Source organism: Tetrao urogallus (genome assembly GCF_951394365.1).
Source record: "Tetrao urogallus genome assembly, chromosome: 1".
Classification (NCBI taxonomy): domain Eukaryota; kingdom Metazoa; phylum Chordata; class Aves; order Galliformes; family Phasianidae; genus Tetrao; species Tetrao urogallus.
In genome coordinates, this window is record NC_136813.1 from 92526171 (window position 1) to 92548151 (window position 21981).

General features: G+C 42.1%; 1 protein-coding gene across 5 annotated transcripts in view; it reads left to right on the forward strand.

Annotated features, from left to right (window-relative positions):
* Positions 1-10573: 10573 nt before the first annotated feature.
* The window catches only part of APP (amyloid beta precursor protein), a gene marked incomplete at both ends in the record, with an annotated part of 202543 nt that continues 191135 nt past the window's right edge, over positions 10574-21981 (forward strand). For all 5 annotated transcript variants that reach the window (XM_079537866.1, XM_079537867.1, XM_079537868.1 and 2 more), the window contains one exon: positions 10574-10630. In XM_079537866.1, coding sequence (XP_079393992.1) covers positions 10574-10630 — 57 coding nt within the window. The remainder of the gene's footprint in view (positions 10631-21981) is intronic.

The following is a 21981-nucleotide window of genomic DNA, read 5'->3' on the forward strand; positions in this document are numbered from 1 at the left end:
AGCCAAAGGACATCTCACACATGGTTATTCCTTTAAATAAAGCAACTGGATTTAGCAGCCAAAAAAAAAAAAAAAAAAAAAAAAAAAAAAGAAAAAAAAGTCTGCTTTGGGAAATGATGAAGTAGAAATCTACCTGAATGAAATCTACCTTGGCTGATAAAATAATTTCTTTTGGGAGGGGGTTATTACTTATAGCTTGTAACTTATAGGCACTTCCATTAGAGTTCTCGTCTACCTACTGAGAGTGTGAAATGCCATTCATATAGGGTCAGTGGTGTCTAATGACCTCAGAAATTCCATAGCTGTGTCACCTGGAGCAACTGAGCTGTTCTCCATCACAAAGTGTTCAAATTTGCCTAGATGTTTCTTGCGTTTTAGATTTCTAGTGGAGTAATTCTTATTTAACTTTAGTTTTTAAAATTAATTTTTTTTTTTTTTTTCCACTTCCATTTCTACTAACAGCCCCTCTTCATTTGAATAAATATACAGATGGAAAGCTATTTTCAGAAGTGCTCAACATTGGCTTACATTCTGTGGAAGTCAGCAGTAGAACTCCTACTGACTTTTACTTGGGAGTGGAACTATGTCAACACTGAATGGTTTTGAAAAGCACAGCGTGTCATTTTGACTAATGCTGCCCAGGTATAATGTGAATATATTAAGTCAAAACATGTATTTAAATATGTCACAATATTTTCTGTCCACATTTTCTCCTTAACATGGATGCCTTGCCTGCACAGGCAGAGGCATACCACAGAATAAGTCGAATACTTCCTATAGATACTGCTGCTTAATTCAAGCTGCTGTTACAACATGTTATATAGCTTACAAAGTTTAGCTAAAATGTGTTTGAAGTATACTAGCCATGTGCATTCTCGCTGCTATACGTAATTTCTTTCCTTTTGTGTTTTTTCTTAACATAGATGCCTGAAGGAATTTAGGTAATTTGTAATTGATCTTGAACAGTATACCATTAACATCTGAATAATAATAGTAGATAGTGCTGTTCCACAGGAACAGGATAAAAACATCCTTAATATGGTGATTCCCATGTATATATGTATGTATTCACATACATGTGTATGTATATATATAAATATGTATGGTGGTAATTTCAGCACATTGATTTTTAATGCCTCTTCCCATCTAGATTCCGAAGAATGAGGCTGCGGTTCCATGACAATTGAAGCCTACGTAGATTGGGATGACTGCAAAACCAAATCTTATCCCTGAAAAAGATACATATTTCCACCAAATCAGCTTCTGAGAGGACTCATTATGTAAGTACTGGTGCTGGAGTATGACAGAAGATGGAAAAGCCTGGGTTCTTGGGTCACTTGCACAATGGTTGGTTTAGAGGGCTGTGCAATAGCACCAGAATATCTTCAGCATTCCTTAACACGAATTGGAGACCTGAAGATTGTTCCCTGAAAAATCTGTCCGATATCTGCTAGTTCATAGAAATGTGATTGTTTGATGATGATGAGAGAGACTTGGATCAGTCTGTAAGCATGTAATAAGAACAAGTCCTTTTTTCTTAGACTTTTTTCTTACAATTAAGTGATCAGGATGGTTCAGTCAGTTTTGAATGTCACCAATGTTGTTACAGTAGTAACATGTGGGTTCCATCAACCCATGTGGTTAATGGGAATCAGGATCTGTTTTTCTTATCTAGATGTATAATTATGCCTACAACTGCCTCAAGAGAAAAACAATTAAAAATATATATGCAATAGAAAGTGTGTATTGCATACAGATTTATATAAGTACGTACTATCTATTTAATATAATTACATATGTAACAAATTTCTCAGTATAGATACAATATTTAAGTGGAAGGAGGAGAAAAAAGAAATACATGCTTTCACAATGTGACAATAAGCATACTACATTTGCTACAAAGGCATAAGAAACCAAGTGAAACAACTTAGAAATTGTAGCCAGTAATGTTGGATTTATCTGCTTACTTTTCTCCTTTTTTTCCACCAGATTTTGGAGATTGGCCATCATAATTTATGCCCGTTTATTACTTTCAATATGTTTAGGATTGTAGCCATGCTATTATATATATATATATATATATATATACTGTATGGTTATTATGATAGAAATATTTGCTGTTATGTTTTTAGATGTTGCTATTTTCAGTATAACTTTTCATTAATTCTCTGCCATAAGAATTTCTTTCTATCTCGTAAAACAGAACATCTGTTACATGCACTCCTGAGAGTATCACATTCCACATTCAAAGCGAATGACATATATTTGCCACTTCACCTATGCTGTACAACCATTGCCACCTTTTAAAAAATGTGGCTAGCGGTTCTGGCTATTTAATATGAGAAACAGTTAAGGCTCCATTTGGGGCAATGAATGGGCAAGTCAAGTCAGGTGACATACTCAAAATAACCTCAGAGATTTCAGAATAATTTCTCACATTTTCAAAAATCACTTTAAATGAAATTAAGTCAACTTCAGGCAAATCACTGTTGAAAACAGGACTAGGCAAGCTTTACTGGATATTAGCTTTTACAGTTTGTTGTGACTCACTCTATGATTATGCAGTGCAGTTGTTCGCAATCAGCTGAATTGAAAAGTTAGTTCCCAGGGCGGTCTTTCTTTTGTGTACAAAGATAAGCTTGCATATGCAGGTGTCAGAACCTGTTCTCTCTATCACACTGTATTGATGTTTGGAGGGGGAAAAAAAAAAGTCTGACATGACACTGATCATCTTTAACTCTGCATATTTCTGTGCTATTATAAAAGCAGCCCTATCACTCTCAACACTTTGCTGGTAGCTCATTATAAAAATGCAAAGAATAATGTCAGCATCTCTGTTTCCATGAATATTTTGACATTCACACCTCCGCTGATGGGTGCCTGAATAAACAAGCCACGTGAGCTGCACAGGTGTCTGGGACCCAACCCTAGCCCTAGGGCTCCTGCTTCATTGAGTGCTGAGGTGGAAGGTACAGCAGGTACAAGCTTTGTGCAGTAGGTGTGATCATGTTGTGACACAGGGTCTGTGTGTTAGCAACTGAGGAGAGAAGCCTTGCTTTATCTTATCAGCATGCATAGTCTGGTTTTAAAGCTTTTTCAGTGGAACCAAAATTGTTCCAATGAGTGCCTTTCACAAATGCAACTGCATGGGAAAAAAACTTCACTTACTCCCCTACTCTCAACATGTTTTGGAGTCTCTGCTCTAACTCAAGGAATAAGGCAGACATACATCAAATTAATTTGAAGAAATATTTTAAAATTGTGTTGTTGAGAGAAACAGTGAGGTGATTACAAAGCACAGAGGATCTAAGAATGGCAGTATTTTTGTATACAGAATGGTCTACAGCTCTTCATTGCAATTCCACCCTTCCCACCCCTCCCCCCATCTCCTTCAATACAAAATCATCCATTGCAAAACTACTCCAGTCACTGATTTACATGCTTGTGATCAAACTTTCCTGCTTCTAGTACTGTGAGCATTTTATAAAGGATACTTGCAATTCCTAGATGGACTCAACGTGTCTGCTCCCATGCTGCTCTGCAGCTGCTTTATTATGCTTCTGGCTTCTCAAAAGTGATTTCAATTATAGGACGAGACTATAGAAATTGAATCTCTTAGAAGAGCTCACTAATATTTTGATGATCTAATCTGCTTAGCTGCACTGTGCCTTATGCTTTGTGGAAATGCCCATATCAATGTTAGTAGATACAGCTAATTTTTCAAGGCAAGGTTAGATGATACTGGTCCTTGCCCCAGAACAGTATCAACTGTCCCACCAAGCTGCCTGATTTGTACTGTGTCATGTGTGCTTGTTAGCCTAGACATATGATGTGGGGTATCACATAGAAGATGAAATATGCCATGTTCTGTAGCTGCATGCACTTTTTATGAGGATACTTTTTTTTTTTTTTTTCCAGCTTGTTTCCACTTTTATAACAATATCCCACAGCTAGGCATTACACAGGCTATTCCATGATATTCTTTCTCAAGCTCCTAATATGAATTTACAAATGGAGAGCTAGGAGAGTTACAGATGCACTCTTTTCCCCCAGCCTCCTACTCCTCTTGCTCAGAAGTGGCATAACAAATGCTGCTATGGCACGGTACTGGGAATGCAAACATATTGATATTGTAGTGGAAAATTGTGGCAGTTGCAAGAGTGAAAGCCCCAGGTAGTTTTCTGGAGCTAAAGCACAGTCGCAGTCATTTACAGCTCCATTGTTTGACCCTCAGCAGAACCCATGGCCATTCAAGGGCTTTCTGTCTTACAGACAGCTCTTCAGGGAGTGAAGACACAGAAACCAGTGGCAGCTATGCACTATCCCTGTACCTGTGTAACAGTTTCTTGGATCGGCTGCTTTTTGCCCGTATTTGAAGTTCAGGCTTATAGCTTGAGAGACTTCCTTGTAGCTTGTTGAACATTGATAGAGTTGCGTTCTAACCAAATTTGTTATTACGTAAAGGCCTCAGACTTCACTTCCTCTAAATAGTTTCTGTTTACTGCTTCAGATTTTCACAGCCTTCAGAAGAGCTGCTCTATTTTTTCTCCAGGGACAGCTGAGGAAAGTCTAAGTTATGTGGTGAAGCTTCCTATACAAGCAAGGTGAGGAATGAGGATGCTTTTATTAAAGTTTTTTTTTTACAAGGTTGTTGTGTGTTAAGTGGGGCCTGCTACTGTTCTTAAATTTATAGTTTTTGTTTTACCTATTGCATACTAGCTGAGGCTGTCAAAATCAAGCTGAGCATTGTATTCAGATCCACAGGTGGTATGATGGTCTCCAAACATCTCAACCTGTTGTGTTAGCAGGCTGAAAGCATTTCAGGATCTAAGATACTATGCTGAAAGAACCAAAATAACAATGTATTTTTTCATTCTGTACAAAAGTGCCCGGTTAACTAAATTCAGAATCTTAAGATACATTTTGCAAATGTGTATCCACGTACATATATCTGCTAAATTCCCTGTTTCCATTTTTTATTTCAATTTCAAGACAATTTTGAAATAAATTTTTGTACAAACATCTCGTTGTGCCTAGCCAGAGACCACTTCTTAACTTGAACTCCATTTGGGCATACGTGGAAGACTTGTATGGCCTGGAAAAAGCCATTACAAAAGCTCTAAGCTCTTTGTTTAATAACTTCGCTACGTTCAAGAACAGTTGATTGATTTACCAGCAGCACCCTTCTCTCTTGTAAAATGTCTGTAAAAGGAATAATCAGTATACTGATACGTTCAGTCATATAGTATGGAGGAGAGGAAATAACTGGAGCCCTACAGCTGAGGGGAGTGTTGGGAATTCCTGGTCTTTGGAGAGGGACAGGCAGATGGCAACAAGAAAGCTCTGGCCAAAGCTGCAGAAGGGCCAGTCCTTTAGAGGAGAATCTGACATGGACAAAGCTCTATAAACCTTTGTCTATGGAGACAGGGGCAAAGCATGATGGAAAAACAGGAAGGGACAAAAAAATAAAAATAATTTAAAAAAAAAATCTCTGAGAGACAGAAAATTACTTAATGACTTCTGCATACTGCTAAGTGCAATCAAAGATTGAGAGAAATTAAATACAGCCTGTTAATTGACTCTATTTTAATTAAATAATGATTTGGGACATTAGCACCATGAACTGCAATGTTGAGTCTGAGTGGACAAAATCATAGTAGAATAAGCTGCTGAAAAGAGACTGAGAGAACAGTAAGTATTTCATTTAGCAACCTTCCCAACATGTACAACAAGTTACATCCAAACTTTTGGTTGCAGGGGTGCAAATTGCTAAATGTTATTTGCATAGTTGCTGTGCAGTTAGATGCTCTCAAGGGTTTGCTTTAGTCATTCAGAAATGCTTATTGTTCTCTGAACAATGAGAAATATGACTTGCCTGAAAAGAAATTTGCTTCTTGTACAGTAGGGTGAATTTTTTATTTATTGGGAGAGAGCTGTTTGTACTGAGTTTTTTGGATGTAGGATAGTGAAGAAAAATCACACCAGAAAGCCTGCACCTGCAATAATATCCTGGTAAATTGCCCACACAAAGGCATGGGACCAAAAATATCTAGGAAGGTTCAGGGTAAGCACTGGGAAAAAAGAAAAAAAAAAAAGAAAAAAAAAAGAAAGAAGTTAAAGTTAAATCCAGATTCTTCTAGGAACATTTGCATCATATAACAGTTGAGTAAACAAAATAAAGGAGACTGAACTAATTGAAGAAGCAGCCATTCTGAACACCACCTCCCTATTGACACCACCAGCAAGCAACAAAGGGAGGAGCCATAATAGTACTGTGTTTGTTTGGCACGGAGTGGTGGCTATATGTGTTCACATCCTAATCGCTAGAGCAATCGTTGTTGTTCGCAGCTCCATTTCATTTCCTTGGCCGAGCACTCCTGGGATTTTGGACTGTGATCTCATTATTTGCTTGGCTCTGCCATTCGTTGCATTATGTACCTGCTCCAGCAGATATCACCAACTCCTAATACTTCTGTGCTACACAGAACAAATCATTTGCATTTGAGTAGGTCGCTATGGCTACTGGCTACCTACATCTGTACAAGCCAAAAACTAAAGGTGCTCTGCAGAATTCAGACAAGGATCGACTGTTCAGTCTTTGAGATCCTATCCGCACCTATTGTTATTGCCAACAGCACATACTTGTGTAGGCTTGATTAGGCTCAATCTCTCTCTTCCCATTTTGGATTAATATTTAGAGACTCTTTCTCAGGGCTGCCAGCTGACTCAAAAGGAAAGACTGTCTCTAGAGGACACTTGTATGACAGTAAGCAGATTAATTATACCTGCAGTGGTTGAAGGTGAATCATGAAGCCTAAAGGTTTGCCATTAAAATTAATTCCATGCTATTAGAAAATACAAATTCCTGCTGGAGTTGTCTGGAACAAATTGCTAATTTATGTGTAGAAGTTCCCAGAGTACAGAAGAGCTCCTTAGCTGGGACCAACGCGGAAGGTGCCTATTCAGTAAAATTCAACTCCTCGGCTTCCAAAGGTTCGCTCAGAAATACTAACCTTAGTGCTTTGTTCTGTTCCCTGCATGAATCACAAAGGCAGGGAAACAGTGTTATCCACGGTGAAGAAAATGTGGAGACTGAAGTGAAGTGACTCCAGAATGAGACAGTGAGTCAGCATTAAAGGCTGGACCAGAACTCAAGTCTGCCAACATGCAGCAGTGAGAACAAAAGAAATCATCCTAGTGAAAGCACTGGCTGTAGTGTTATCCTGAAAGAATCTGACTGAGGAATCGTCCTTAGTATGAATAAGATACAGCAGAGGCTGATAACAAGAATTTTGCTGGTGTGCATGATAAGAAGTCTCCATGATGAGAAACTCAGTGAACATTAAGAAATGGCATGTATTCTATAAAACCACTTGCACACATGAGGAGACATCTGGCAATGCTGTGAATGCATCCGTGCCACAGGCTGTCTGTTTTCTGTTTAGGACTTGTGTAGGAGTCCTCCAATTAGAACCATGGGAGCATTAAGGGGAAATGTGTTGCTTAAAATTATTTGAATGTTCAAAGTCTATACTGCTTTTTCCTTCCCCAGTAAATACCTTATCTTAGCTATTATGTTGGGAGGGGAGTTGGAGAATACTGAAATTTCCCTGTGTCCCCTCTCCCTTATGAATGGACTCTATTTGGTGAGAAAGTATATGTCTGATCCAAAAGCATGCTGCTTTGGTAATGGCAGCAAGGTATTGGTGCAATGGAAAAACAATTTATTTATTTATCACTGTATTTCATGAGGTTATGAACCAGACTATGGTATTTTGTTGTCTTTTTGGGAATAATGTCGGCATTTGTAGGTAAGATCAACTTACTTCATGGGTGTGCTCATAACAAATTGTCTAGATTAACAATGATTACATATACATCATATATTAAAGGTAAAAGTCTGTATAATAATATTTGGCATCATTTGCACAGAAAGATACAGAGGCAGAGCACAAAAGTGGCGAAAAAATGAAGACTGATGTGCATGCTTGGTCATTGTTTTGAATGCTATTACATTCAGATTGAATAACAGAAATCACATCTGGATATAGTTTGCAATTGTTTGCTCAGATTATCTTATGTACCCCCTATCATTCTGTTATCCAGCCTGTACTGCCCTCTTCTTTGGGAATATATACTCATTACTCATCCTGCTGTGCAGTGGTAGTGGTTTTTGTAGCACTCCAGCTATGACTAATTCCAAGGCCTGGTTATTTCAATCCCAAGAATTTCTATCCAAATAAGACAGGTTAGAGAAAGCAAGGCAAAAAGCACACTGGACTTTCTGTATAGATACTGAAAGAGGAAAGAGAATGGAATATAGGACACAATTTCTTTGTTTTCTATCAGCAGATCATCTCTTGATTTTGTAGACCTTGCAAATGACTTTCAAAGGGGTCTTTAGTTATGGCCTTGGCAAGTCTTGTCACTGGTTTGTATTAATGGGCTGAACCTACATCTTAGGCCTTCCTGAACCTTTGACTTTTCCACACATTTTCACTTGAGCCTGTACCACCCTGAGGTGTGCGATCTCGTGGCTCTGCCCTTCTCCCAGTGAAGGGCAGAAGGGGCCCACCACGAGGGAGGATGTAGGCTTGGCTCATCCAGAGAAACTGCAGTTGAAATACTGTTGGGATTCAGAGCTAGGAAGAAGTGCTTGCAAAGAGCTACCAAGCCAATAATATATATAATAGAAGAGTGACATGAATCTATTTTGGTCTTCTATCCATGTGGAAGCTGGATTCTTTTTTTTTTCTTTTTTTTTTTTTCTTCTTTTTTTTTTTTTTTTTTTTCAGAACTTATAAAGAGCTTCCTTCTGATTGCCTCCATTGTTTCTGGGAAGAATTGTTTTTGAATGACCTCCATCAGCTCCAGCAGGATGTTGCTGATTTGCAACCACTGCGCTGCCTTTCTTCTGGCTGGGTTTAGAAGCCAACTGGTTGGGAACATTTGCATAGTAAATCCTTCCCTAACCCCTTAAAGCCATACAATCATTATCCTAACAAGCAGATAACAATATTCAATTATTACAGCTAAACCTGCCATTGTTGTTATTTAACCAATTTTAATTTGCAAGTTGTGTTGTGTCATGGGTCTATTTCTTAAAAGCACCTACTTAATTACACTGGGATATACTTCACATCTGTACACAGGGGGAGGGAGGGGCCTCAGCTGTTAGTTGCCAGAGACCGCTCAAATTCATTGAGTGTGACTCAAGCAATTCCCCAAAGCCAGTGTACACTGTCAGTTCATTCATTTGTATGAGAAATGTCATATTTGCATGAGAATGATCTTCTGAATCTAGAGCTTGCCTATGGGGGTAAAATGCTGTGGAGCTGAGGTGCCTTCCCAAATATTTCAGCCCGCCTGACCCTGCAATTGTCTGCTTCAGTCCCATAAACGTCCCTCTGAATCAGATGAAGCTTGGACTGAGTCTCAGTGGATTTCTGCTTTGACTTGAAAAGAACATGGACATAAGTCTGCTGGAGTTCAAAATGCATTTGGACAATACTCTCAGGTGTAGGTTTGGTGATCTATGTGTGTCTCTTCCAACTAAGTGTAATCTGTGGTTCCACAAGAAGAGTGCTGAGGACGATGCAGCCCAGACTTCCGTCCCCAAACCGCATGCTTGGGAGACTTCACTTGTCCCTTCTGTGACCAGGCTGAACTTCCCTGTTGCACAGGAGGTCTGTTAACAGTGTTCTTGTGGGCCTTAGTGGGAGTAGAGAGCCTGCCATAAGGTCAGCAGTTCAGACAGAACATTCCAGGTAACATCAAACTGGATTTCATAGAATTATAAAATATTCCAAGTTGGAAGGGACCCAGAAGTATCACTAAGTACAGCTCCTGGCTCCACACAGTGCCACCCAAAGACTGTATGTCTGAGAGCATTGTCCACACGCTTCTTGTACTCCAGCAGCTTGGTGCCTGTTTCAGGGCCCGACAACCCTTCTGCTTGCAAGCCACGTGAAAAAGGACTGAAGTTCGATTTCTTCCTCGTTCAGCTGCTGTGAGACTTAGTTCAGTCAGTGCTCCTGTGTGCATTACTTCTCAGTGACTTCCACAAATTTTGCATTGATCTTGCAATTAGCAGTAAGCAAAGCAATGCCGGGGGTCACTGCTATCTTGCCAGCAGGAGGCTGAGGCCTCAGTTGTGCGCTCAAGTGTTTTGGACACAGATTATGTATTGTGTGAGAGGCTGAGCAGGCAGACACTCCACCTTCAAGACATTCTAAGGTCTGCCCGGTTCTCCGTAGGACAGAGCCCGGCCCCGAGGTGCTTTCACCGCACAGCACCGCCCCGAGCCGCAGCGGGCCGGTGCTGCTCCGCCCGTGCGCGGCCGCTAGGGGTCTCAGCGGGGCGGGAGGGCCGGGCCGGGCCGCGCCGCACCGCCCGCTCGGGGGCGGGCCGGGCCATCAGCTGACCGGCCCCGCCGCGGCGCTCAGTGGTGCCGCTGCAGCTCAGTCGCTCTCCTCGGCAGCGGCGCGGCCCCGCGGATTTACTGCTGTAGCCCAGCGCGTCCCGCCGGCCGGCCGCCCTTCTCCCTCCTCCCCCTCCCCTCTCGGCCGCCGCGATGCTGCCCCACTTAGCCCTTCTGCTGCTGGCCGCCGGCGCCGCCCGGGCCCTCGAGGTAAGCGGGGCAGGGGGCGGTCGGGCGGGGGCTCGCTCCCGCCGTCCTCCTGCGCCTCCCGAAGGCTTTGTCTGCCCGGAGCCGCCCCTGCGGCGGGGCTCGGCGGAGGTCCCCGGTGCCTGCCCGGCGCCGGAGCGTCCTTCCCCGGCCGCCGGCGAACAATAGGGCCGCTCCCGCCGAGCGAGGGGGCGGCGGGGGCAGACCCGAGGCAGAGAGAGAGGTCGGCGGCTCTCGCGCATCGCTGCCACCCGGCTGCCCGCGCCCACCGCTGCCTTCGGGCTTTTCGGGGGGACGGTGCGCGTCCCCGGGGGTTCCTCCGCCGATGGTCGGGGAAGGGAAACTTTGCCGTCCGGGCGGGGGGCGCGGGGCCTCGGGGGGCGGCGGGCGGAGCGGCGGGCGGGGGAGGCACCGCTCCCGCCCCGTCGCGCACCACCCTCGCAGGTGCGCGGGGCGGCGGCGAGGAGCCCCCGGCGGGGCTGGCGGGGCTGGCGCGGCAGCCGGGCGGCGGGGACTCGGGGCGGGGGCGGTGTGCCGTGCCGAGCCGAGCCGTGCGGAGCCGCGGGGCGGGTTTCCCTGCGGCGGGGCGGGCTGGGGCTGCGCGGCAGCGACGCGCGAGAAGATGGCGCCGCTGCAGTGCAGCAGAGGGGCGCCGTCATGCGAACGGCGGACGGCCCGGCCGTGGGCGGCATCGCCCTCTTCTTCTCCTGCCCCGCTGCCCCAGGGCAGCACCGGCCCGGCGGCATCCTCCGCTGAGGTCCCGGTGGGGCGGGGGCGGGTGGGCTCCTCTTGTCCCCCCAGGGCTGAGCGCAGAGGGCAGCCGGTGCCGCCCGGTGAAGGTGTGCGGGGAGCCCTCTGCTCCCAGCCTCTTCTGCCCCACGAAGCCCGCGGGACTGGCACCCGGCGCTCAGCCGGGACCCAGAGCCCGGAGCTCGGCTCGCTGCCGGGCGGAGAGCCGCGGGACCCGGTTATTCTTGGGGACCTGCCCGTCCCTGTGCCCGATGCTGCTCTTCCAGACACGGGCTGGGAAACGCTGAGCAGGGTTGTGAAGAGGCTCAGGGCTTTATGGCTTCCAGTTATAAAACTCGTTTGGGTGTTAGCTTGATGCAACCGTTTGTTGCCTGAAAGTAACAGAAGGAAATCTCTGCCTTGGGTGCTTAGATGGAGCCAAATAAAGGAAAACAGAATTGGAACAGTGCTTTAGGTAGCAGTGCCCGTCGCTGTGTGGTCCATTGGATCTCTCTGTCCCTAGCCTTAGATGTGTGTGGATATATATATCCATATATATATATATATGTGGAAAAAGGTATAAAGTTGGAGGCACTGTATAAGCACTTACAAGAAGGAGGGCTTGGGTTTTGCATCAAAACCATTCTGAGGAGAGCCTGCATTCATCTGCAGCCCCATCCTTTCCGTGATGCCTGCTGGAGTAGCATCCAGAATTTTCAGAGACGTTCTTTGCCTTGAAGTAGTTGTTTAAATGGGCAGCAATGTTTGTGCAGAAGCTTTCCATCTTGTTCTGCCAATTCATAACAGTGTTTGTGGCTTTGCAGTTTTCCCCTTTTTTTCCTGTTTGGTGGTGGGTTAGTTTCTAACATCTGGTAATCTTGTGATTAATCTTGGTTCTTTGTATCTTGATACACTGAAGGTTGATGATTTGAACAAGCGGCTGCTTTTATAATATTTAAATATTTCATAACAGGAATTGCATGCACACATTTACCGCACTTGCATTGTCTTTGTGTGCTAAAGTGTGAAATTTTTGTTTGAATTAGATTTGAGATCTCATCTCCAGACTCAACCGTTTCTCCTGCCATTTTAACAAACGCCAAATGCATTTTGGAAAGCAGCAGAAGAACCTATCTGTGTTTTCAGAGGGCGTGTGGTAGAAGGAGAAGGGAAAACAAGAACAAAATTAAAAGCCTTGCAATATTACACACAAGAAATTCCATTCTTAAATTACGGGTAGATTAATATTCTGCATCTCTGAAGGAAATACACCATAGTGATGCTACAGCGATGTCGCAGTTGCTTAGCATGCTACTTGCAGCCAAGTGAATCATACTTGGAGGGGGTAGGAAGCCACTGGGCAATTGTTACCATTTAATTTCATCCTATGTATTGTCTGATTTCAGTAGGTAAATGCAGTAGACAGTAGCTGTGTATTTGAGTGAACGATCTCAGTTTAGCATGTTGAGATTTCTTCTAATTAGCACACAATTGGGGTGTCGATTTGTCGTGCCTAGTACTGCTGTAGATCCATGTTTATAAACGGGACTCTCGTGCCAGCAAACTGAAATGGAATTACTAAGATACTGATAGCATACAAGCAGGCCCTCAGGAAGTAAGCTCACAAGAAGCATATTGCCTGGCAGCTTTTTTATAAAACTGTCTAATGCTGTGATTTCTAAGCTTTTATTTTTTTGTCTCTTTTTAAATGGAAGCTCCAAGTACTCGTTTCTAAATTGTTCAGTTTTAAGTAGATCTTTGAAAATGACTTCCCGTAACATGGGCAGTAAAGGAAGCTTTTCTTTTGCCTCCATTACAGAATTTGAGTTCTTTCTTCTGCTTCAGTGTTGATTCTTCTCTGGGAGATGGTTTTGTTTTTTTTTTTGTTTTTTTTTTTGTTTTTTTTTTTTTGTTAAGAGATCCCCTTTGAACTTCCTCCTTAAAATTCTGCAATGGCAGGGCAGGCATTATGGATTCCGGTGCATTGGCAGTCAAATGGATAAATTAAAGGAGGGAAGAAGGGAGCTTCTCCCTCACTGCCCTCCTTGTCTTTTAGGTTAATGAGCAACAATTTCTAGACTTTCGTTCTCTTTAGATGTGTTTTCTGAAGGGAAAAGTCATCAGCTGCCATACTTCTCATAGAGCATGTATGAAGGTGACAAGATTGTGAAGATTGTGAGATTTTTTTTTTTCTTCTCCTCTCCCCCTCCACCATTAGCTATTTATGGGACAAGTGTGGGTGACCTTTCTTAACTGCTTTAATGAAGCAGTATTCTGATTTGCAGGGGAAACCAGTGGGAAGTGGAGGTCAACTTCATGATGGCTTTTCTCTTGGCTTGTGTTTAAAAACTGTTGGGGACAAATAGTTTGTATGTTTTGCAAAGAAAAGGTACAAAGATTCCTTCTAATTGTCCATCCTTTTAAAATACAAAGCTTGGCAATGTACTTTCAGAGCATAAATATTTCATTTAACTGTTTGATGAACTGGCAGGTGTTTTTCTCAACAGAGTCATTTCTCAGTGGCTCAGTAAAATAATTAATGCAAGCTGTTGAGTATGGAGAATTGTTCAAGAAATTAGTTGATAGGATCACAGGATTTCTCAGGATGACTCTGGTTCAACCTCCAAAAAAGGGTCAGTTCTGGATGCTCAGCCAGGCTACCTGGGGCTTTCTCCAGGCAGGTCTGAAGATAGAGTTCCAAAGGCAGAGCCTAGGGAACCCTGATGAGTCCATGGTAAGGTTGGCTTATCTCTGGATTGAGGTGTTCCTCTAGGCTGTTGTGTATTTATTTTTTTTTTTAAGGCATTATCTCTAGGCTTAACTTACATACTTGATCCTCAAAACTTATGACGCTGCACTTTAATAAAGTCTGTCATAACTAGTAGTTGGGTAAAAAAAAAAAATGTTTGGTTAAAAGTCTGTTTGTTCATGTAAATGTACATGCTTGCATCATGTGTACATGTGCACATTAAAATCACCTAATATGTCAATGTAATATACACAAACGTGTTAAAGACCCCTTATGTTAGCATATTTCATGTATGACATTAACATTGTTGTGTGTGTATGTACATCACATTTTTGTGTTGGCTGTATTCGGACAATCTAGGCAATGAAGAAACAATTATTGGCTGCTACTGGTAAGCATATAATAGGGTTTGTGTATGGTAATATGTTCATTGAAGTTGTTAGGTGATCTATCTAGTACGGGTTTAACGCGTAAGTCAAGGGCTGTGCGTTATTGGATTTAAACTCAGGGGATTTTGGAAAATCCTGTGGTGTAAGAAGATTAAAAGTAAAGCGAATTGAAAAAGTACCGAATGACTTTCTGTAAGCTTGGTTAACTGTTAGAACATGTTCTTGTGGTGAGAGTTCACAATGATCATTGACAGGCTGAGCGTTGCCAAGAGCAGTGTTGATAACAGGCGTGAGCCTGGGCTACTTCTTAGAAGGGACTGTCAAAAGAAGACGAAGTACTGCTCTAAATTTATTTTTGAAACAGGATGCAGTCAGTTTGAGGAGCCTTTGCTCTCAGAACTTGGTCTGGAAACTGCCCTTCTTGCCTAACTTTCCTTCAGAAGTATCCTACAATTGAGGCACACTTTCTATCCCTTTCAATGATGTAGGGCCAGCTGAGAGTACAAACCAGTAATGCCTGGTGCATAACTTTGAGATTTCAGCTCTGAATAGGTCATGCACGTCCCATTGACTGTTTTGGGATTTAGTTGTGAAGCTTAAGTATTTGTTTTTATGAGTTAAAAAAAAAAAAAAAAAAAAAAGCCTTCAAAAAGCTACTTTGTTTCTTTAATGTTGTGATCTCAAGATGCGTCGAAGTTCTGAAAATATCTACCACTTCATGTGAGAAATTAATCCTACAGAAAATAAGCCAAATGAGAATAATGGCCTGCATTCACAGGGACCAGATGGGATAGCAGCCAGTTGGTGTGTGTGTACATAAGTGTTTAGCTCCCAGTGTAACAGCACTGTAAGCACTGTGGTTTCCTCAGCTGTGAAGTAGGACTTCTGGCTTGCTGTGTTTCTCCCTTGTCCATGCAGAAAGTTCAGGAGAACCCAGTCTTCTCTTGAGGACTTCATATTAAAGGGGAAGTGTAGACTGCGCTTGTTTAAGAGGCTTCCCAAGGGAAGCCAACGTTCTAGTCAACTGCTCACCGATTGTGAGACAGCCAAGCTTTAAACGTAGGAGCATGTGAGCCAGTGCACTTTGTGGTTTGTAATCCACTTGGCCTTTTCAGGCTGGAGTTAAACTCTGCTGTATGGCTGGCAGAGGACCTAGTTCAGGAGCTGGCTGCTTCAAGCTGCTTATTTTGCTTCCACCAGTGGTTTCTGCTTTCTAAAGTCAGCCCGTTCAGCTCTCACTGACGACTCCCTGCTGGTTTCATGACCCTGTGCTGTGTTGAAACAAACAAGCTGTGTGTTTTTTTGGTATGTCTCTTTTTCTGGCAGATGCTTCTGAGACCTGAGTTAGAAAATGGCCACAAGCAGTTGAACTGGCCCAACCAAAAGAGCAGGCAGATGCTCTGGGAGAAGAGCCCCGGCCTCTGAAACCACATTTTCTGAAGTTGATGGAGCAGTGTTAATTAAGGTGTTGGTCTCTTTGCCTCCCTCTGGTGACCTGTGGCAGGACATGAGCAGTCTTTTCGCACTTGACTTCTCTTTGGTTCCTGATTGTTAAAAGTTAATGTCAAGTCATTGTGAAAGGCAAAAGCTCCTAGGAGCTACATTCAGGGATGGTTAGTTCCATTCAGTTCCTACTGACCCATTTTGAGCTAATCTAGATAGGAATTCCTTGTTCACCCTTCTCTGGTTTATCCTTCCCCAGAGTAGAGCTTATCTATTCAACCACAGCAGATAGCATGTGACAGGAATGGGGCAAAACTGGTTGTACTAGCTCGTAAAAGCATTTCAAAATTGCTCCCTTTGAGAGCATGCCATTCTTTAGATCCAGTATGGCAGTTACTATTTTTTTATGTAATTTCTTTAGGATTTCATAAAACACATTGCACGTCTAACAGGAGCTTAAGATAAGTGAGCAATACACTGTATTTTGTTTTGGAAACTATGTGAAGTTTAGACTTTGATTTCTTTGGAGCTATGAAACAGGGACTTATATATACACACACATACAGTATGTATACTTATATATACAATATACACAATTCAGGTTTAGGTAATACAGTTACTTGGTCTTAAAATGGGTTGTCTTTATTTTTCTTATGGTGAAGATGAGAATTGTCTCCTCACCCATCTCTAAGATTTAGAAATAGTATTCATTTGATGCAGATGACATAATAGAGATGTAGGGGCAGAACTTGGAAGTTACTTCCAGTCTCCTTGACATGCCATTACATCGTCTCTGTGCCTGCAGCAAACATTGTCAGCATGTCTTAAAGATTGCTCATTTTGAAGCTTTAACCCTGTAAATTGAGGCCCTGCAAAATGCTCTGTCTTTTCATCCATTTTTTTCATACACAGCAATATAACTTTGAGACAATTGACTTATTCTTGTTATGGTTAGTTGTGTAAACTTATTTGTCACTGGAGTTTTAAACTGGTTTGGAATATGGATTACTGAGCTAATAGAGTAGTTCACTTTTCCTCATCAAGGGTCAGGCTGCGTGTAAGGAAAAGGTTCATTACCAGAGATCATAGAATCACTAAGGTTGGAAAAGACCTAAGAGATCATCCAGTCCAACCGTTCACCTATTCCCAATAGCTCCCACTAAACCATGTCCCTCAACACAACATCCAGCCTTTCCTTGAACACCCCCAGGCTTGGTGACTCCACCACCTCCCTGGGCAGTCCATTCCAGCGCCTGACCACCCTTTCTGAAAAGTAATACTTGCTAATGTCCAGCCTGAATCTCCCCTGCCGTAGCTTGAAGCCATTCCCTCTGGTTCTATCACTGATGACATGAGAGAAGGGGCCAGGCACTGGAACAAGCTCCCCAAGGCAGTGGTCATAATACCAAGCCTGCTGCTGTTCAGAAGGCGTTTGGCCAATGTCGGATGTAGGGTTTGAATTTTGGGTCGTTCTAGAGTTTGACTTGGTGATCCTTGAGAGTCCCTTCCAACTCGCGATATTCTGTGATTATCCAAAAGGTAGCTTGAAAAACAGTTTGTTCCCTGTGTCCTGCCTTAAAATACAGGTATTGGAATTCTGATGTTCTTTCTTGATAAAGTTTTGATAGTATTCATGTACTAAGCTTCTCATAAGCTTGATTCTTGGCTTCAATTTTTTTTTTATCATGATAAAAGCTTATTTTTATACACATACAGCACCTATATATTTATTTACACTGGGAAGGATGGTTATTATTTAGGGGAATTTAAACTGAATAAAAGGAAATGTCTTTTTATAGTATTTAGCAGCCATTTACTTTTAAATGGTGTTCAGCATTTTGGTATTTTATTTTCTTACAAGCTTTGTAAATTTAAATATAATAATTGATTAATTGTAGTTGACGAGTAGTTACAGTATGGGAATTAGTGATTCATTTTTTTTGTGTATGTGTAGTGTTAGTAAGCATCTAGGCTTGCAGAATATGTGGTAAACTGTGGGGTACTTTTGAAACTTATTTGATATTTTTCTGCAGCTCTGCTGTGTGTGCTTTTTCTGTCTTCTGGCCAATTCTCTTAACTAGGTGATGGAATAAAACTGCTTCTAATGACTTGACTTTCATCATTCTAATTCCATTGCTGTTTACTTTCACCAGTTCTACCTTCAGTTCCATTAAGTCTTGGAAGAATAGTACTGATCTGAAGTTGTTTCACAGAATTTTAAAACTTTTTGTTTCACAAAATTTTAAAACTTGAGGATGTTGAAGTTCTCAAGCTGTTCTTTCAGTGTTGCTTCTAGAACTTAACTGCAAGCAGCTTGCAGGTGAGGACTTGTCTATAATCTTGACATCCAGGAGAACGTGACTAATCATGAAAATGACACTCTGCGTTGTGGAGAAAGCAAACAATAAAAACCCCAAACCCTCAGAGTTCATTGTCTGAATTTTATTTGGAATATTAAAAACTGAAGTTGCAAAAACTAAAATGTCAAAGAGCAAGTGTGGGACCCAGAGCATCCATATGAGAGAGAGTTGAGGGGAACCTCTGGTAGTACATTTTGCCTGGACAAGGAAAGGCTGTTTAACTTCTGTTAAGATTTTTCATTTCTTTTTATTTCTTACATTGGCAGTACTTTTTTTTTTTTTTTCCCCTGCTAACCTGAACATTGAAAAGCCAGTTTCTCATCTTTGATGTGTAAGGTATTCTTGGTCACAACAACTTGGAGCTGTTGAGGTGAAGTGTTTCATCTTCCTGTCATGCCTGTGTGGATCCATGTGAAGATGACATCTCTTTTAAAACCAGCACAAAGATTTGTTTATTTGGGCTGTAACCTTGCTTCAATGCATGGCCAGCAGGAGGTGTTGGCAGGGTCAGGAGGCAGCTGCAGATCTGGGCCTGCATGGCACCCTGCGCAGAGCCACAGGCTCACTGAGGCCCGTAGGTGTTGTTAAAGCCCTGTGATGGTTAGGGGGCTTCCTTAGAGCAGAGGATCTAAAGTCTTTCTGAAGGCATTCAGAAGAAAATCCTGGGTACAGCTGAGCTTTGAGAGAAAGTCTCTGATAAGCAGCAGGGTGAAATTAAAGTGTTTCACTTTAAAATAAGTCTAAACTGTTTCTAAAGAGATAGGATTTGTGCAACAACTCTAGATTGGTGTTAGTACTGTAGTTATACACGAAATTACCAAGTTCCTGCTTGAATTTAACAAAACTTGCATGGGCAGCAGATGGAAATGCTGAAAATCAACACCCAGACTGTGAAAATCCAGGCTGCCCTGTGTGGTGTGGTCTCCTAGGTGGAAGGTTAGGTGCAGGGCTTTGCCACGAGGGACAGTGGGGACTCAGCTGCATGGAGAACTTGAATGAGTATAGCATGGATTTGAGTTGACCTTTTGTAGCGTTAGTTGAGAGCTTGGGGCTTCTGAGCCCAACCCTGAAGAGAGCCCATCTTCTCCAGGGAAGGGCTGACAAAGTGGGGTTTGGTTTAGATGCTAGCAGTTCTGAGGGATGGAAGCTACTTCATTTACTTGTTTAAACGTTAGCTCTGGAGGTAAAACCAAAAGAGAAAGATAACCTGTAATTTATTAGAAGAAAGATTGAGTAGTGCCTTAATTGCCTCCACAAAGAGGAAATAGCAGGAAAAGAAAAGCCTGTCAGCTAGTGCTGTCTGGAAGGCATTCAAATAGGAAATCATGGACGTGTTTTTAATAGTACTGACTTGTGGTGAGCTGAGAAAGGAAATGCGTTTTTTGCCTCCAGACTGGTGGCAAAGTAAGAGTAAAGACTGAGTGACTGATTTTTCCAAAGGGGTAAATACAGGATATTGGGCTGCATCATGGCAAGCAGAAGTGCAGTAACCAGTGAGGCACAGGAGATGAGAGCAGGCCTCTACGTGGTGGGATTTAAATTCTGTGTTCACTTGAAGATCCCACTAACTTGAAATGCACAAATGCACCCTTGGGGAATATGGCAGTGTCCTGTTGTGGAGCACTTTTTGGCTTGCAGGCACCAGCATTGATTGCAGATAACTGTGTAAGTTATTTGCTTGTTGATTTTAGGGTATGAGCTTTGGTGTTACCAAAGTGCAGGTACAGCTAAGTGCTAGACTTTATATATATATATATATATATATGTATAAAAATAGATATTTAAACCTGTTGAGCCACCATTTCCTGAGGGAAACTGCATAGCATGGTTTGGATTTCAGAGGTGTTTGTGCTAATATTTACGAATCTCCTTGAGAAAAAACTTATAAGTGTCTGCTCATAGTGTTAAATTATGATTTTAAAAAAGTGATATGTTGAGCTTTCTCAGTTCTTTAAACAGTTGTTACTGGTCCTGCTGAAGCAAGAGATGCCAGAGTAGAACTAAACACAAGCAAACTGGATTTCTCTGGTGCTTTTGCCACACCTGCTGACAGTGCAAAACAGGTTTGGAATTGGATCTCTTCATTCTGTGTGTTCAGATTGCCTCCATAACTTCACTAAGCGAGTTTTAAAGAAAAATGGAAACAAACTGTGGGCAGTTTCCTGGGGTTGTGAATGACTGTGTTGGCTGAAAAGTACTTACACATTTTACAGGATTCTTGACTTTTAAGTGTCTGTTGCTGCAAAAGATAAAAATCTTGGGAGGATTATCATTAAATAGTGTATCTTGAGTGATATGTCCCAAATATTTAAAAAAAAAACTGAGAGCGATGCAAAAGGCTGCAAGAAGTTTTAGGGAATACATTCTTTGAACTGGATTGCAGGCTCTGTGTGTCTATAAAATACTGCTTTTTGATCACAGGGAATAGCTTGGTTAACAGAAATTCTTAGAACTGGAGAAATGTGGCTGGCACATCAGAAACTTTTAAGTTAAATTTTAGTATTGTGCCCTTCCCTCTGGGATCTGAGAGATTTGGGGCATCTTTAGAAATGAAAATTCTTGTTTGTACTGGACAGTCAGAGTTGTCCTTGAGTCAGTACTATCTTTGTCAGATCTTTTTAGGTATACAGCTGCTTGTCTTAGTCTAACTTCCTGATTTCTTGTTTGAGTAGAAACAGCACAGTACACGGTTAAACAAAAAAACCCTTCTGTATTCCTTCTCCAGCATCTTGGCTAAACGTACAGTGTCAATGGCTTCTAATGGAAAGGCTGTTCTTAATCACGTCAGCAGCCAAATAAATAGGTGGTCTGTCTGAAGATGGTCTGCAAAGGAAGAAAAAAGGCAGAGTTGTTAGGCCGCTTTGTGATGCGTGCTATGAAGAACCATACTAGGTGGCTTTCCCAGGGTGATGGGGAGAAGTGGTGGATGGTATTGGTGAGCTAGTGAATTGCCTGTGAGAATCAAGAAGAAGAGCAGAGAGGGAAGGCCTTACAAATACTATTTAATCTTTGTGAGAGGTGGGGAGGCGCGGTAACTCTTCCTTGTTAAAATACCTCTAGATTTTTACCTAATGCGTACCTTGTAGACTCAGCCTTCCATTTGCTTTGTTTGAATTTACAGTATATGTTAGAAATTACCAATTGTTCTTGCTAAACCAGATGGTAAAGAAATTTAGAAGTTATGTTCTTTGGAGTCAAAAGGAGTAGAAAAGAATATTTCTAGCCACCTGTTCCTGTGGTTTCAATTGTGTGTGCGTAAAAAGCACATAAAATTTCCTTGGGGAAGTGCCATTGCAGTATCAGTCCCACTTGGTCAAATCTCTTACAGTACCTAAATTGGTATAGTGTTGAGAATGCCTAAGGTTTTGTATTCAGGGGATGCATTTCCTTTGCCTTTCTGCTTGTGCTATAAATGAGGAAACTGACCTAAAGCAGGAGTGGCATGCAGTGCCTGCCCTGTTAGGTTTTAGCTCTTCTGAGTCTGTATGAGGATCTTTGCTGGGCATGGTCATTACTTTTTTTTTTTTTTTTTTTTTTTAGCTAAGTGTTACTTAGTTAAGGTTTCGTATTTTGGCAACACCTTTAGGTCTTTCAAAGAGAGCTCACCTATGTAATCAGTCAATCTAAGTATCAAAAATAGTGGAAAAACATAGAAATGAAATAGATGAGCACCTACAGGGTTTC